Here is an 18,152-nt window from a genome sequence, read left to right as displayed (position 1 = left end):
ACTAAGACTCAGTGCCTTCATGTGATCGTTACTCAGATTACAATCCTGGAATAAAAAACTCAGTGGATTACAAATTGAGGCAAAAAGGTAGACATAACCAGCAAGGCTCAAATTTGAACATTTCGAGGGCTAATTTCAATTCTTTTGCAAGCCATCTAAAGAAGTACCATCTACCGGCATAGCAATTAATATTGATTTATTAAGTGCCAAAAAAGTATATCTGTAGGTAATGTTATATATATATATATATATATATATATATATATATATATATATATATATATATATATATGAGAAATGATCATTTTTAGTAGAATAAGGGCCTATAATGAGAGAGAGAACTTTTACCAACCGGTGTAGCCTAAGGCAAAAGGGGTAGAAGGCTCTTAGAGCATTCCACCCAGTGAGGACAGAATGTTCTACATTAAAAAGGGAGAAACAGAAAGACAAACATTAGAAAGTTGGCGCACAGAGCTTATTCCAGCCATTATTAGCCGGAAGCAACTTCATTGTCTTCAATGGAGCATCCAACATTTCAATGTTCTAATTCCGAAAATGCTGCTGCCTGCGGACCGTCCAGTACAGCTATTTCATAGAAATATGGGCCATACCTTTAAAAGGTCCAAAGTACTCACGGCTGCTTTATGTTGTTCTGCCTGCCTACAAGGGACTGCAGTTAGCTGGAATAAGCAATACAATCAAAGACCACTGACAAACTCCATGCAGGTAGCAATTCTACAGCGCCAAATTAATTTGTGATCCTTTCAGCAACTTTAACTAAGGAACGTCAGTTCATGTATTATTTTTACTTGGAGTAAGATAGCCAAAGCTTAGTTGCAATCAGGCTAGTCAAAGTCACCAGTATTTCCTTAATTGTCATTTCATCTGCAGTGTTCTACAAGATGAAAGCCAGACTACTTGGGAGTGAGTGGTCTCACAGTCATGGCACTTCAACCATGAACGGTCATATTTCCATTATTAAGGGTGGTGCTTCACTTGGTACAAAAGTTGCACTTACTCATGTTAATTTGTACAATGCAAATACTTCGTACCTGAAAGCCGTCACCGATCTTTTGAGCGAAAGATAATGTGAGAACCTCAAATACCAGATACTACGCAAGCCAGAGATACCCAATATGTGAATCCCACCCCTAACCTCCCCTTTAATTACAGAAGTCACTCCGCCAGGTCCAGCTTAACCTTAACCGTTCTAGGTGCATTGGCACATCTCCTGCTAATTCAGTTTAAGCGATTAATCGCAAAGAGCTCAATTTATTTATTTAGGTTTTATATAGCGTGAACATGACCCTTGCGGGTATCAGAGCGCTTTACAGGGAGAGACATTGGGCAAAGTACGATGTATACTATTTATTGTCCCCCGATATAGATAGTTGCAAAAGTGTGTGCATAGACAGAAAACACAAAAACATCAAAAAGCTGTAATGGCCAACATCCATTCTGCGGGTCCCTTCGTTGTTCATGTAAGTTTACTCATCAGTAGAGACACTACTACTTTCTTGAATGAGACAGTAGAGGGACTCAGTCTGGTTTCTGGGGGCAATGCGTTACAGATTCTTGGGGCAATTCCAGAGAATGCACAATTGTATGTCTTCTTTTTGGCGAATCTTTGTGGTTTCAGAAGAATGGTGCTGGAGCTTCTGGAGGATCTATCACCACCCGAGAGCACCAATTTCTGGGCCATGTATCTCGGGGTCTTGTAGTGAACGGCTTTGCTAGTCAGACAAGCAATTTTTAGTTGAATTCTTGCTTCAAATGGGAGCCAATTGAGAGCTCTTCGGTCAAGGGAAATGTGGCAGTTTCTTTTAGAACCCACAATGAGCCTGGCAGCCGAATTGAGGGAGGCTCTTAGAGGGGCCGTTGTAGATCTGAGAAGTCCGCAAAGAGTTGCACTCCAATAGTCTCGTCTGGGGAGTACTAGAGCTTGTACTGCCAAATTGAAGTCATTAGAAAAAAGGGTTTTAATCTTCTCAGAATGCTCATCTGTACGGTTGCTCCTTTTGTTGCGGTACAGATATGTTTATGCGTGTTTAGATTCCTGTTGTGTCTTATTCCAAGAGAACTCACAGTGTCGATAACTGGAGGCTAGCAGTTGAGCGCTGTAAGTTGTTTAAGCCATTCCTCTATGATGGATGTTTGCTTGGGAGGAGCAATTAGGAGAAATAGAGTCTTGAGGGTGTTTAGTTTAAGGTGGTTTCCAGCAAGCCAAAGCTGCGTTTTTTGTAGAGTTAAGTTAAGAGATCTGATGTCCTCCGGAGAAGAGACCTTTAGGTACAGTTGTGTATCGTCCGCGTGCATGTGATAATGAATGTTGAGGGAACTAAGAATTTCAGTAAGAGGTTCCATGAATAGGTTAAATAGAGTGGGTGAAAGGGAGGAGCACTGCGGGACTCCAAACGTGCCTGTGATGGACTTAGATAGAGATTGATTGACCTTGAATCTTTGGGATCTGTTTTGAGAGAAAAGACGTGAACCAATTTAGGACGTATCCTGATGGGCCCATTCTATGTCTCAGGCAGTCTAGCGGATTGTCGTGTTTGACGGTGTCAAATAGAGAAGTTGAGCAGGATTAAAAGGCAAGCTTCGTTTTGGTCTGCGATTTTTAGCGCATCATTCACTATGTGCGTCAGTGCCGATTCAGTACTGTACCCTGCGAGGAAACTGGATTGGCACTGGTCTAACAGATTGAATTGTTTGATGTGGTTGCAAAGTTGGATGTGTACACATATTTCCAGGAGCATAGCCACAGTTAGAATGTAAGAGATGGTTTGCCTCACTGGTCATCTTTAAACGTTCAGTCATAATAAAGGAGAAGCTCATCTTTTTTTGAGTTTATTTAGAATGATTTCTCTTTATTCAGTGTGAAGATAGACTTCATGTTTCCTCTATTTCTGCACTCACTGTGAAGTCATGTAGTCGGACAAAGACCTAGTGAGGTGGTAGTCACTGGAATGCCTTGGTTACTAGGACAATGTCACCCGAGGCCTACGCTAGCTAATTATTTCTGCTCGTTTGCGCCACTATTTTATACACAGTACATGAATTGAGCCTGGATCGACGTAAGTAAGGAGAAAATTTTTTAACAAATTAATTTACTTGATTTGGAGCCTTGTGAAGGAAACAAGCAAAGTGTCAAAACGGGTCCTTACTCTATTCACATCTCCCAAAAATGTAAAACTATTCCAGACTATTTAAATTCACAATTTTTCAGTGCATTAGACATGGGCCACTGTTACTTCTCTTCCATCTGTGACCACACAGATTGTCAATGTACATCAAATGGCTAAACAAAATGTCACTCTTCAAATTGATAAATTCACCCTCACACGCTTGACACCAATTAAAATCTCTGCCCCCGAACTTCCCTATGCCATAGCTCGTTCCAGCAGAACTCACCATAAACTTTGAGTAGTACTCTTCCAGATCAAGGATGAAAGTAATTTTTCACAAGAGTTAAGGCAACATGGCTAGACCAAACCTCCTATACATTAATTTGTTCAACTATGCTGACTTTTGAGTGGTTGATTCCCAGTGACAAATTCAATTTGTTAAGAATTTCTGAAATGTTCCAAGTCCAAACGAACTGCTAATAACAGTTTTCCTAAATATTAACATTATTAGCTTCATGTACAAACTATTCTCTTGACAATCCATCATGAAATGATCAGAAACTGCAGGAGACCGTTAAAGACCTCAAAGTTGCTATACAGCCTTCAACAAACTCACCGGTAATTGGCAACCTCTTTCTTTTTAGTCTCCTATTTGGGACTGAGGGTTTTTATTGCGCCGTCATACTCCTCCGGCTCCTCCTACTCATTTTCAGAATCTCATTACCGCTGAGCCAGGGCAGTGTTTATGGCTAGTTTCACATTGACTGTGAAATGGTCTTCACCAGCTGCTTACAGATAGGCTTCAAGACCCTACCTCCATTTATTTCATTTTAGCAATGGTTGACCCGAACACATGAGGAAACACCACACCCATCTTGGATATTGTGTAACTGCAGCAACAACAAAAAATACATCTAGGTAGAAGATGTGCGCTCACCGGCAATCGGCATGCAGATTGCAGCGCTTAGCCTTCACTTTCAGTCTTAGATATTTTCAAATGATGGTCATTTTCTTTCTGTGTTTCTCACCTTCCATCTACACTGTAGACCGTAAATATCCAGCAAGCCTCACTTGACTGGAAAGCTCATTATTTCCTTTTCAAATGCAGCGAAAATCAATTTGCACCTCTGCACATGTGGGAGCCGCTGTCGCCCGTGTGTTTCCTATCAACCGTTTCTCTCCAGAACTTCATCTCTTCTGCTTCACCCAAACCTTTAGTGAATAGCTCTCCTCCCATCACAACAACATGCTCCGCCCAGCACAACTCTATCAGAGAATCTGCTGCCTGTGCCTGGAATCCAGGTGCGAGACCCAGCAGTCACCTCCGCTACCTCGAGGCCACCTTCACCACAACAATGATGCAACTAGGCCTCAAGATTCAATGGTGGCTTCCAACTGACACCTCCACAGCCCCATGTGCCATGGACATTTACACGCATGCTGTTGGTGTTTAGGGTACAGTCATTAGCAACTAATTTTTTTTTGTTTTACCATACTTTTTGTTGCTCAATGCTTCCTCAATTTTGTACCCACTAATGTGACAGGGACAACCAAAATACATATGTACGGCCCACTTCAGACCTATGGCTGCTCCTTACTCCACATGATTAGACTGGCAGCCCTCTTCTGAGTCATTCCATCTTCCAACGCCTCATAATTTTTCACTCATCTCCAGTGAGATAATCATTCAAGGAGAAGACTCCACTGAACAGATATTTATTTACAAATATAGAAAACTTTATACTACAAGGAGGGCGGACAGCAAGTGGCAAACACAATCTTGATCCTGCCTCTACCTCCAGGATTCCAGGAGGTCAGATGCCTGAAATAACATTCTACACATGCCATAAATGCTATAGCCAGATAACAACAACGTGCAACTGGTACACCCATCTTACACAACCTGGCCTCATTCGCCAGCGCAGATAATAACGGCTTTAAAGTCTTTATCAATGTAGATGATGAAATTCCCTCTCATAAATCGTGAAAAAACAGCCACAGCAGTGAGTGTTCTCTGGCATCAAGGAAATGCCTCGACTCTGCATGAACATTCTTCAGGTATTAAGTACAACATACAATAAATTTTTTTCGACACCAAACATCAGTTTTAGATATTATTTTAAAACAAATTTTGACACCCAATGCCGTATGTTTTTCGGGAAAATAAACGTAATTCTTCTAACATCTGTACTTTTTTTAAACAACACCCATAAAAACCTCTTTTTTTATAAAATCCACTAATTGGTTTATCAAACACCATCTTGCAATTTTCAGCAAGTGCTCACATGTTCTAAATCCCCAAATTAACAATCTTTCTCGCATATGCTTAAATCACATCTGTGTGCCTTGGAAGCCTGTTTTACTATATTGGAACCCACCAGATGTCCAGGATAGGTACTTATGCATGGATGACCGTCAGAAACCACTGGTGATCGTCAGAAACCACTGGTGGCCGACATATTGCAAGAACTGAAACTTTATCCTTTTCCTCACCACTGGATTACCAATGATGCTGGTAATAGGCCAAGCATAGACCCCATATACTGGGTATGAATACCATGATGCCAAACCTGTCCACATTGCATCATTCGCCCACAATAAAGCAGAGAATGCCCATAATAGGCCAAGGATGGTCACTTCATGCTGCTCCATAATGCTTGGAATGTCTTAAAATGTGTTATGGGCTATAATACGCCACAATGTCCTCAATTCCCAAAACTCTCACAATCCGCTTTGTAGGATCACACCACCACCTAAAATGATTAAGAGATAACTTTTACCACAGCACAATCTTTCAGAGACAGAAGCTGTACACGTGATGGAAGGTCTCCCTCAAAGTACACTCTTCTGTTCCATGATTCGTAGAATGAACTAGCAGAATGTAACATCTTTACACCGCTAGTACAGTTAGTTTAATTCTTACTAACTCCCATTGGTCAAATACACCTGTGGGTTAGGGAGACAAACTTTATGCTATTGCTCGGAAGGATAGTGAAATAGGGGATGACTTGTTCCAGCCCCTCCAAACCTTCTCCTCACACTCCATTTGTAATTTATGCCACCAGAAAATCTGGTTGGGGTGCTTCACCGAAGGAAATGAACGAATTTCTTTACATCGCTTCATCTTGCCAAAACGCAAGGATGCCGTGGCCTGGCACAGGCACTGGGATAAAAACAGATATACCAATTGAGTCAAGGAACTTGGTGTCCTCATGCAGTAAAAAGTCAACCAATTATCCAAAAAACAATACCTTCTGTCTCTCGCTATAGACACAAACAAAAAATATAATCTAAATCTTCCTATTAACGGCGGTCATTTCCATAGAACAGCGGTTTGCCAGGCAAAAGTGCAGAGAACAATCTTTATCAAGGCTAGAAATTATTTTTCTGGTAAACAAGTTACAACCGAAAGTCGTATATTAAAATGGGATAGAGCCACAGCCTGGATACCATAATAGAAAACTTATTTTGGAAGGGTGTTCATTTTTTCAAGAAGTGAAATAGATATTTATGGGATTTGGGCAACACAGGGAAGCAGTATATTTTTTCTTTTTTTAGGTATAATATAGATCGTCACCCCTTCAGTGTACGTGGAGACAAGAACATAGGGCAAATCCTCAAGGGAGTGAGATTTTAAGTCGGAGCTGGATAAGCAAAGGAGCCTATCATAAGCAGAGCATCATGCAAAACCCTGCAGTTAGCACCACAATATTGTATCTTGGTTTGAATCCAGAGCGGCAAGCTCAGAGACCATTATGTTTCAAGATGTCAAACTGCATTGGGTGGCTTTCTGCATGCTCAAAGATGGCTACAGCATGCTCCATCAGTTTTCTCAAGAAAGGAAGCTTTGAGATGGAACAAAGATTTTGAAGAGTGATGGGTACAGTTTTTATTAGCACAACATTTTAAGGAGGATGGATAGCCATCTTGAACTAGGGAGAAATGTGTAATCCCCAAAGCAAAAAGTTCTACGAGCCCGGGCACAGAGTTTGATCAATTTGGCTTGAAGCACATCAAAGTTGGTCGGTGGCTTGAGGGTAGAAATTAAAGACGTGTAAATTCACCACGATGTGGGAATGATGATCATGTTGAGGATTTTGTTCAATAATTGGTCGTTTCATGAAACAATATTCCCAGAAGGAGGAACTCACAATGACAGCTCTTATGGCGTGATCTTGGCTTAAGTTCCGCAGGGACCTACATTATGATTTTATTCACTTCGGGTTGGCCATAGGCTACTGGAGAAGGGGTGGCAACTGTTTTGAACAGCACCTCAAACATTCTGAGTGGTAGAGGAGAAACTGGTTTGATTTGGTTATGAAACTGAATAACAAACCACTCCATTGTCCGTTTGCTTCCACATGCCCATTCTCCAAGGACCGAGCTTCCCCACCGCCTCCCAACTCAGTTGTCTGTGCTTCACCATCTCCGCCTGTTGTCCTTGTAATTTCCTGTTGTCTTTTTTTCATGTCCTTCTCATCCACACCCCCTTCCTGCTCTCCCACCCTTACTTTGTGTTGCCTCGTTTATCACCAACTTCACACATCCAACCTGCTGACCCATTTTTTTTTTTAAAGAAAAAATAAAAAGTGCAATAGCACTATATCAACAAAGTGCATTTGGTGGCAACGTTCTATTTATTCATCATCTCGGATTGATCTTATAAAAAGAAAAAAAATGCTTGCCTCATTTAGTAGATACACACATCTATGTTGCGTTGCTGGCTGCACACCTACAAAATGACGCGATGGCCGTGTCATATTTCTTTTTGGGCTTCTTTTTGTGTTATTTTAAGACGCACTTCTGTACAGGATGGCTAAAAATCATTTCCAAAAGGTTTAATAGGCGAATCCCGTTGTCTTTCCAAATGCTTGTTTTTTTATAGGAAACCTAAACTGTACTGACCACCAGAAAATCTATACAGCCGTACTCCATGTGTGGTGGTAGTGGAACATGTAAAAATTGCATGGTTGGCATAAATTTGTGCTCGGTATTGGATCAATTTTTACACCAATAACTTGAAATTAAAAAAAAAATGGGATTTACATGCCAAAATAGTCTGAGCGTTTTTGTGCTTGGTACTACGTACATTACTGCGCTGTTTTACAACGCAATTTCCTGTGGGTGGGAGAGGAAATAAATTGCCACTGCCACTGCAAAACTCGTGCGGGATCCTTAAATGTAATAAATTCTTGATCAGCAGTATTTAGAGGTAGGCAAAAAAGCAAGGCTCAACTGCCTGGCTCTGGCTAGGCCCTTGTCCCATGAGAAATGGTGAGCCAAAAAAGAGCAGAGCCAAAATGGAGTGGTGCCAAGCATTTACTGAACATAATTTAGGTCATGAAATAAAGCCGAAGCTTTGTCCTTTGGAAGTAAAAGTGAGAGAGTCTGAGACATTCATCCATTCGCTGCATTTGGCAATGTTTATCCAGGAGGCCTGGGCTCAAATCCCAGCTTCTCCACTTAAGCAAACTGTGTCATTCTAGGTAAACCACTTTACTTCACTGTGCCTCAGTTTGACCTTCAGACATGAAAGCACTTTGAAGTAATTCAGTTCCGGATATACGATATATCAAAACCTCACTTTGCATTGTTTAAATAACAACATTGCCCATATGTACAGTGCACATGAGAAACTGCCATGTCTCCGTTCCGTCATGGGAGTCAGGTTAGGGCATAGAAAGGAGACAATGGTAATAAATGTCAATGCAGTGACGTAATGTATAAAAGCAAAAGAAAACACATTTCTAATATAACAAATATATAGGAGAGTTGTACATGATGTTTTGTTCTGTCTTTTACATGTTAAACCTTAAAATGGCTCGGCTCGTGCTTTTCCTACTAGGGCAGGGCCAGGATCAGACTCTGCCCACCCTAAACTTTTGCAGGCCTGCCCAACTCTGCCAGGAAAGAAAGCATCGAAGGGGTGGCTACGAATTGATGTGAAATAATGTTCCTGGGCCCGTGGGGCAGCATAGGGGCATGCGCGTAAACCGGTGCGTCTCCGGTGGGGTAGGGTGAGGCTGTGGGGTTAAGGGGGGTGAGGCGGCGGGTGGGGGTGAGGCGGCGGGGTAGGGGGGAGGCGGCGGGGTAGGGGGGAGGCGGGAAGGGGGGTGAGGCGGCGGGTGGGGGTGAGGCGGCGGGTGAGGTGAGATTCCACATCCCTGCACAAGCACGTCCAGGCATTCCTCCCGGCCCAGGGGCGGCATCTCCAGCGAGCGCCAAGCCCTGACGCAGCCGCCGAACCTGGCAGGGGGACTGCCCGAATTCCGTCCTCTGCACCCGTGCCAGGGCAAGGTGCTTGCATGCCAAGGGCCAACAGAGCGCCAATTCTCTCATTCCGGACTATTTGTTGCGCTGTGAATGCTAATTCCAAGGCCTCGCGGCGCCTCCGCCAGACACACGTTTGAACTGTCCTAGGACGCACCTGGGGATTTCCAGATAGGCGGATGGCTCAGACACGTCTGCAAGCGAGGGGCAGTCTTTTACCTGTTGCATGACAGAATATACCCCAGCCCTTTCGTCCTCCAGCGTATTTCACTCTCCCTCGGACCCTGGCAGTATAGTTCATGCACTGCAAGAAAGCACAAGTCTACAACTCCAACACTGACTCCGCCTTTTGTTCTTCCTAAATTGATAAAAGGCGCACTCGATTACGAAAACCACGTACTGAAGTAGAAAGTAGCTGGTTTTCGCACTCCTTTGGCGTCGTGTTCCTACATGAGCTGTCAGTCAACCTTATTGTCAAAATGCCATTTTCAACACACATCACTTTCTCTTTCACGAGCACCGAACCACACCCTTAATCCCCCAATCCCTGGAGCCCGGTGGGTCTGTAGAGTGGTGACATACTCATTCTTCACTCGAGTCCTAGCTGCGGAAACAGGGCGTGTGTCAAGAGCCTCTCCCTAACGCCAAGGATGTGTGCACATTAGAGGGCACGATGAAAGGCGCATGCGTAACGGGATGAAAGCAGGAGCTGCCGCCTCCAGCTGCAAGCGCAGCACTAGTCTGCTCACACCTCCTCCACGTCCGCAACCCCCCCTCTTAATCCTGCCGCTGCTCGCCCCCGCCTCTCTCCTCTCAAACACCCCGGGGTGGTGGTGGGAGCTGCCTTACGCCGCAGCGCTGCATTCCGGCAGAGAAGTCTGGTTTCCAGTCACATCGTTTTCTGGGAACTTTTAAGAGAATTCAGAAGTTTTTGTTATTGTTTTTTTAAAGTAAGAGAAGTGTGAACCGATTAATACATTGTTATTACATGAAGTAATGTCACACAAGCTTGGACAATGAAGATTTCAGGGGGATTCCCAACAGTGACATCAAACAAAGTCTCAAAATAAATGCAAAACGAATAAAATACCACAATCTAAATGAAATTTATGCACAAAGAAAAATCAAACAAAATGGATAACATAGGCAGAGGACTAGACGAAAAATGGAGTAAGTGTTGGCAAAGCCAATGGATGTGGCGGTGGATGCCAAGCCGTTTGGCTTTGCCAGTGCTTGCTTCGTTTTGTCATGGCGTTTGCAAAACTTAGTTTGGGAAGCTGCTGCGCTCTAGTCAATGTAAAACGTTTTTTTTTAAGTTGGAAAAAAAATCTCTCTTCTTGGTACTCAAGAAGCACACACTGGCATATCAATTATGGCACAGAAGGGGGCAACTTTGCATGCTGCTTTGAAAGGACAGAATGCCATCACTGGCAGTGACATTAGTCAATGCTTGAAGTCGGCTGACACTTTCCCCATGCTACATAGTGTAGTCGGTGGAAGAAAAATGTGAATTACACAAGAACAGATCAATGGATGTGGAGGGCTGGGTAACAACCCCTGTAGGTATATGGTACACGTTTAATTTTAGCAAAATCAAAAGGTCTTGGCTAATGGCAAATTGGAAAAGCATTACAGCCAAAACATGGAGCGTAAGCCTAAGTGCAGAGCAGCTGCTGTACAAGGGCTCCCCAAATGCTGGAAGACCTCCTGCAGCCTTTTCAGCTGCACAGGATCCAGTCTTACGCATGAGGTGCGAGTTTTAGCCAGAGTGAGCAAACACTCAACTAGACCTTTGTATGTGACCAAAATCAGTGGGAAAAGATATATACACCAGGGAAACCTACCTATGGATTGATGAAGGGTTGGGATATATGAAACAACATAAAAGGTTTCAAGCTATAGAATTTCATTTGACTATCTAAAATGGTGGCTATATAGAGACCAGCAAGTTTGGAAACATATGAACACATGTGCGGGGGACAAGAAATGAGCTTTGTTTTTTTTTTTTTGTTTTTTTTAGATATCTCACAGATCCAGCATGCTTGTCCGATAACCACAGTTACACAGTATGGGTCTACTAGATTATTTAAACATTGAACTGGGTTCAGTCTAATCCTTTGAAAGCAGCCTCACTCATATCGAAAATCCTGATAAACATATCTCCCGATAACCCTGCCCATGAGTAATCGGGATGGAAATGGAGTATAGATCAACTGGAGGCTAAAGAAAGAGAAGAGGCCAAGTCGACCCCAGGGTGGTGGCAATACTGTTACAAACAGATGGAGGAGTACCACCCGATGAGAGAAGAGAAGAGAAGGCTCTTTTCCTGACAAGGAAACACTGTTCCTTTGTAAGTAAACCCCTCACTCACCACCTAGTGGTGACTCGCTTCATCATCGGGGCCCACCCAAGTGGCCTAGCGTCACTTGGGTGTGCTTCAACACCTGGTTTACAGTGGAGCAGGTAGTGAAGTGTGGGGTGCAAAAAAACAGTGTGAATGTTAAAATTGTCCTGGTTAACACTTCAGTATTAGCTTTAATAAAAAGGTAACTGGACAAAGTTTAAAACGTATGGTGAGATACTGGCAGGGGAGTTACGGCCTGTGTATCTCTGTAATAAGAGCTGAATTGAGCTTCCTCAGAGTGGATCAAATCTGACAAATGTAATTACTTCCTTTACTTCTTCTTTCCTTCCATAGGTTTTTTGTTCATCTCCTAAACCCTAGGAGTGAATTCCCAGAGATACAGTTTTATCTTCTGGAAGACCAAGGAATTAGGACAGGGGAGTCTTTTAGGGGACCCACACCTCCCACTTCCTTGTTTTTGGTCCTGAGGAATACCGGGGATTACCCCATAAGGTAGAAACATGTCGACCAACACATAGCAGAGATACACAGGCCGTAACTCCCCTGCCAGTATCTCACCATACGTTTTAAACTTTGTCCAGTTACCTTTTTATTAAAGCTAATACTGAAGTGTTAACCAGGACAATTTTAACATTCACACAGTTTTTTTGCACCCCACACTTCACTACCTGCTCCACTGTAAACCAGGTGTTGAAGCACACCCAAGTGACGCTAGGCCACTTGGGTGGGCCCCGATGATGAAGCAAGTCACCACTAGGTGGTGAGTGAGGGGTTTACTTACAAAGGAACAGTGTTTCCTTGTCAGGAAAAGAGCCTTCTCTTCTCTTCTCTCATCGGGTGGTACTCCTCCATCTGTTTGTAACAATTCCTTGATCAGGGGATCAGGAGTATTCCCCGTCCAGCTACTTTGGACGAAATTCCTTACTCTCTACCTTTGTTATAGATGGTGGCAATACTGGCCAGCTTCAGAAGGGACTAATTAAAAATTTCAGACAGTGCACAGGTGCAATTATTCAATAGAGCACCTTGAAATATTGGGAGCGACTTCAATTGTCTATGGATTAACTCCTTAAAGGGGCCTATAGTTTTCACTTTACCCAGAATAGGATAGATGAATGTTGTGGACTTCAATTTCTAAATAATATGGGTGTGTAATGCAGGTGAGTATGTAAGAGACATCATAACTTCTATGCGGTTACAAGTCCCTCTCCTCCATTCACACGTGGACAGCATGCGTTGGCCTCTCGAGCCCATGGTCTACTCACCGGCTGTTGTTTCTCTACGACACAGCAACCCAGTTTGTGCCAAAAGTCACTCATGTCTCCGTCAGAAGTTTCCAGTTTGAGTCCAACTTGTCCACCCAGTCTTATTGTATTTTTAATAAATTAGGAAAAATGGGCTCGGTCAAAAAATGAAGCGGGGTAAAGCAATGAAACTTCCACACTGGGGTCACTCCATGGTCAGTGAAGGAAAACGACGCTTCCTTGAAAGAAGTAAAAAAGTATTCCTTTTGATCCTTTCAGTTGAGTTACTCCTCTGGACAAGCGCTATTCAATGGAAGCTGAAAAGGAGGGGGGAAAAGAATGGAGAGTCAAGTCAAACAGGTTTAAAATGTATTACATGCATTTATATTCATGTATCCTTTATTAACTGTTTGTGACATCTATGCTCTGTACAGAAAGCAGGTATCTACACTTCAACTGTTTGGTAGACAGTTACCATTCTCTGGATCTTTGTTTGGTAAAGTCACGGTGGTGTGATTGGGTAAGTAAACTTCCTAGCTATTAGCTCAGATCTCTGTATAAAAATAAAAAAAAAACACATCCCGCCATGCTAAGCAAGTGCCATACTTTCAATTAAGAGCACTGCTCTCAACTAAAACTATGGTAATATATTCGGAGGAGGAACACTACAAATGAAAATGTCCACAGGGATCGCAAACATTTAGAAGAAGGGCTTACGTTTTTTAAGCCGGGCCTAAAATGCAACATCACAAATCATAATTATTTAATAACTAGCAGAAATTTGATCAAAAGATAAGGATACCAAGACATATACTATAATTTAGTGGGGTGAATTTGTTGGCCGTCTTCGAGTGATAAAACAATAATACACTATGCCCAATACTGTTCCAAGATGACTGCTCCGGAAATACAGCACTGGGCAGCCATCTTGGAATAGTATTGTACAGAGTGTATTGTTGTACAGTACAGAAACAGGTTAATGAAAGATATCCTTCTTTCCCGCTCCCTCTCCCCCAAGAATTAAGAGACAGAGGGAGAGGAAACATAGAAAGGGAAAGAAGGAGATAAAAGAGAAGAGGACTGAGGAAAGAAAGGAGAGAGAGAAGACAAGGGAGAGTGCTGGAGAAAATAAATGGTGAAAAAGAGACAACAGGGGAGCGCAGAGAATTGGGAAGAAGGACGCAAGTGGGAGACAGAAGAGAGAAGTGCGGCAGAGATTAAAGAGAAGGGAAGGAGAAAAAGAGAGAAGGACATGCAAGTGGAGAGAGAAGTGTGGGAGTTAGTGAAGAGAAGGAAGAGAAAAAAGAGGGAAGATAAAGAAGGAGGGGAAAGATGAGAAGGGAGAAGACTGACACGAGAAAGTTTGAGGTGAAGGGATGGAGAGCAAGAAAGGATTACCTCTGCCCTTACTTGTAAAACAGGAGAGAATGATATCCTATCCTCCCACTCCAGATTAGAGTACAGTAACCATGTTACTCTACCCACTCTCCCTTCATACAAGAGCAAGTACTGGAAGACATACTCTCAGCAGCCTCACAAAGTGTAGAGAAAGCATTCCTACACTAGCCTCCTCTCAAACAAGAAAACACTGGTTTTACTGCCTTTGAGTTAATAAGGACATCAGACTACGATCAGGCGACCTCAACCATAGCAGAACATTTCTATAAAAATAATAAACTTTAGTTTCAGAACAAACTTTCACAAAATAAAAAGCCTCAATTCTAATCAGTGAATATCTAGAAAAAACATCACATAGTTCTTGCAAGAAATACTTAAAAGAAAGGTGACATTAGGTACTACTAGAATATACTGCCAGTTGGAACTGGAGGGGGGCATCAAAACATGATTAAAAGACTAAAAATGATGTGCAGAGAGTGCTGAATCTGAAAACTGAATGGTGTCAGACAAACTACACTGTCTCCCAGCACCTTATGTACAAGAAATTGCAAATTGGAAACTAGTTGAATACTGGTTTGCACACACTAAAGCAAAGGATTTCTATATTAAATGGTTTATTAAATAAGAATTGGTTACACTGTAGTTAGCACTCGCAAATTACCATCAACTAGAAGCAGGTAGTAACCAGGTGCAAACTATAATAAGCACTAGAACATTGGAATGTGGAACACTCCAGTGCAGACAATGGAGTGCTCCTTGCTTCTATGGGCCGGCAAAGGCCCGAAGAGCAACATTCCAATGTTGTTTAAACAAAGGCCTCACAGAGCCCGAGGGGATTTCAATGCCCTCGGGCTCAGAGAGGCCTTTGATAATTTGTTAGAACATTCTGCCCTCTAGTGGCAGAGTGTTCTTATAGCCTTATAGCCCTTCGCAGCTGGGCTATACCCACTATTAAAGTCCCGCTCCTTTGTTAAAGGCAATCGTCTTCTGCTCGGGATCTTAACGCTGGAGCGGGCCTTTAATAGCCGGTATAGCCCTCTACAGCGGGCTATAAGGCTATATTAACATAGCCTATAGTCCCGCCTTTGGGTCATTATAAGTGTTTAGCCATGCAGCACATTATATGAACGCTGTGCCGCCAGGGATTGAAGAGCTACACAATTATTACATATTGGGTCATGCAGTGTGATTCAGGATTACATGCTTGCCTCAGGAAACGTTTATGGATGGATTATAAGGCTTTTTTAACGCATAGACAGTAAGACAAGTGCCTCAATGCAAGTCAACAGCACTGGAACATTCTGTTTGCGACTGCATTGCTAGAGTATTGAACAGCCTATGAAAAAAAGCAGCAAAGTATTTTCCAATGGCAAAGACTTCACATTACTCCTCCCCTAGGCCTCTATTTACCAGGCACCCTTCTCCAGAGTTTCACTGAAAACACAGCTTACACCATCAGTTTACCAGCAAGAACCCCGGCTTCAACCTCTGTTCCAGCCCCCTGGATATAGGAGCACTGGACATAGCCACAACAACAAAATACTCCCATTTGTCAGGTAGCTGGGAAATATTGTATAAACAGGGACTGTAGTGACATCACAAAATCTGTGCAGCTACAAACACAAAAATGAACACAACATTGTGTAATGTAGTTAATTAACTCATGTAAAGCGCTCCGAAACCTTCGGGTCACTAGAGTTCACATTATAGAATAAAAAAAATGTCTCAAACCCTGGGGAGCTTCCGTGAATGTGCTTTGAAATTAGAGGTCTGAGAAGGAGGATGTGGATGACAGGAAGAAGCAGTGGGCGGGCATGCAGCTATGTGGGAGGGACGAATGCTGCTCCCAATCGTCAGGTAGGGGGGAAATAAGGAAGGAACAGGGGCGGCGTGGGCATCACTTAATCTCTGCGCACCTAAAAACAAAATAACCTGACATTGTACAATATAACTGGCACTTTTGTAAAGTGCTTCAATACCTTTGGGTCAGACACGTTTGCTCTCAATAAGAACGCTCTAAAAAAATGAATCTGACATTGTGTAATGTAACCAATGCTCATGTAAAGAGCTGCAACACCTTTGGGTCGCCTGAGTTCACATTATATAAACAAGCATCAGACAAAATGTAACAGGAGGTGCCCAAGCCTTGCCCAGAACTGTGCTGCAAGGCTGGGCTGTTGAAAGTCCAGTGACCAAGGATCGCTAAAGCAACAAGCAGCAAAGCGGGAGGGGTTTGTGGGAAATCCTAGCACTTTGAAGTCAGAGAAAATTAAATAGGAGATTTAGAAACCAGCGTCTGACATTTCACCTCGGTATTTGACCTGGGCGGGGAGATTAAGTGATGGGCACCGAAGCTGAACCACCGAAGATGGGCAAACTGACACAAGCGGAAAAAAATAGTCCCCAAAAATCAAACACAGGGAACAAAAGCGTACTACTAACAGTAACTGGGCAGTGCTCTGTAGGAGGCAACCAAACACAAAAAAGAGGGACAAAGAGCAAGCATTTTTGAACGGAAATCGAAGGGACAGATAAAAAGACAATGGGCGGGCTGTAACCCCACAGAGTGAACACAGCAGGTCTGGAAGAGACAGCACATGTGCTGCCTGGCTCCACCAACAAATGGAACCAGAATACTTCAGTTTATTTTACAATTGTTGTGTTATATGCTATCGTGGGGAGACACTTTTTTGGGCTGGACTACCAAGGAGGATAAGGAGGCAGGAAAGGATTTTTAGGATCACAGTTATACTCTTTGACCAAACAGAGGAGATTTATAGCAAGCACAGACTCTGCAGTAGGGTCATTTTAGAATGTATATATGAACATGACACTTCATAAAATAAAGCTATTCAAACTCATTCAGGTTCTATGCTCGAGGTACCTGTACACGACACGCAGATGTCAGGGTATTGTGGCAGGAGGAATATCTCCGAGTGCACTGCCCAAAGTGTCCAATAATTTTTTTGAAGCCATGTTTCTCAAAACCAAAACTGGTTTAGTATTCCTAATCCTCAAATCGAGCTCCAAGATATGAACAATTGATTTGTTTTGTATTGCCAAATTTCCATAAGTAACTTGCTACATAGCTAGAACTCCAGTAGCAATATGCCCATCACCACTTAACTTCTGTATCGGAACAGATAAAAAGTATAGTTTTCTAAATATTCATATAGTAGGTCATTAGATTGTTGCATGTAGTCTAGGATGCACCCATGATTTGCATCTTTTCCGCCACTGTTGCATTCATAACTGGTTAACACATGAACAGCTTGGAGATGGAGGTTCTTTAGATGTGTAATGTCTACATGACAGTTTATATGATGTAAACAAAATGTACTTAAGTAACCTAATATTAATGTTTCTGGTGGCAGTGTACATCCAGTTTGGCCATGGATAATGACTCCTTGCCTAATTCCTGTTAGCAGGGGAGGGAAGATGCAATACAGCGGACAGGCAAACACCGCCGGTGACTGAGTGTACATTTGGCTTATTAAAAGGATTTCTGATGCATTTATTAAAGTGGAAGAGCATTATATAGTATGCGAAATTCTAAAAACGGTAGCACGCTGTGCTACGTTGCATAACATTGCAGCCAGAAAGGGTCAACATATGCTGAAAGTGATGATCTACCACCCCATTGTCAACTTACCCCGCCATTGATGCAAATGGAGAAATGGAAGGAAGAAGACTGTGCACACAAGTAACCAACCACAATTTCTATAAAAATATTCGTAAACGTAACGC

The 18,152-nt window shown here is 42.7% G+C and overlaps 1 protein-coding gene across 1 annotated transcript in view; it reads right to left on the bottom strand.

Annotated features, from left to right (window-relative positions):
- The window catches only part of CDC42SE1 (CDC42 small effector 1), a 110,321-nt gene that overhangs the window by 57,517 nt on the left and 34,652 nt on the right, over nucleotides 1-18,152 (bottom strand). The window contains exon 2 of the mRNA XM_086947435.1: nucleotides 13,029-13,324. Coding sequence (XP_086803561.1) covers nucleotides 13,029-13,082 — 54 coding nt within the window. The 5' untranslated portion in view covers nucleotides 13,083-13,324. The remainder of the gene's footprint in view (nucleotides 1-13,028; nucleotides 13,325-18,152) is intronic.

The sequence above is a fragment of the Lissotriton vulgaris genome, chromosome 12 (assembly GCF_964263255.1).
Source record: "Lissotriton vulgaris chromosome 12, aLisVul1.2, whole genome shotgun sequence".
In the NCBI taxonomy this organism is placed as follows: domain Eukaryota; kingdom Metazoa; phylum Chordata; class Amphibia; order Caudata; family Salamandridae; genus Lissotriton; species Lissotriton vulgaris.
Note: the sequence above shows the minus strand (reverse complement) of the source record. Positions and strands in the feature narration are given on the sequence as shown.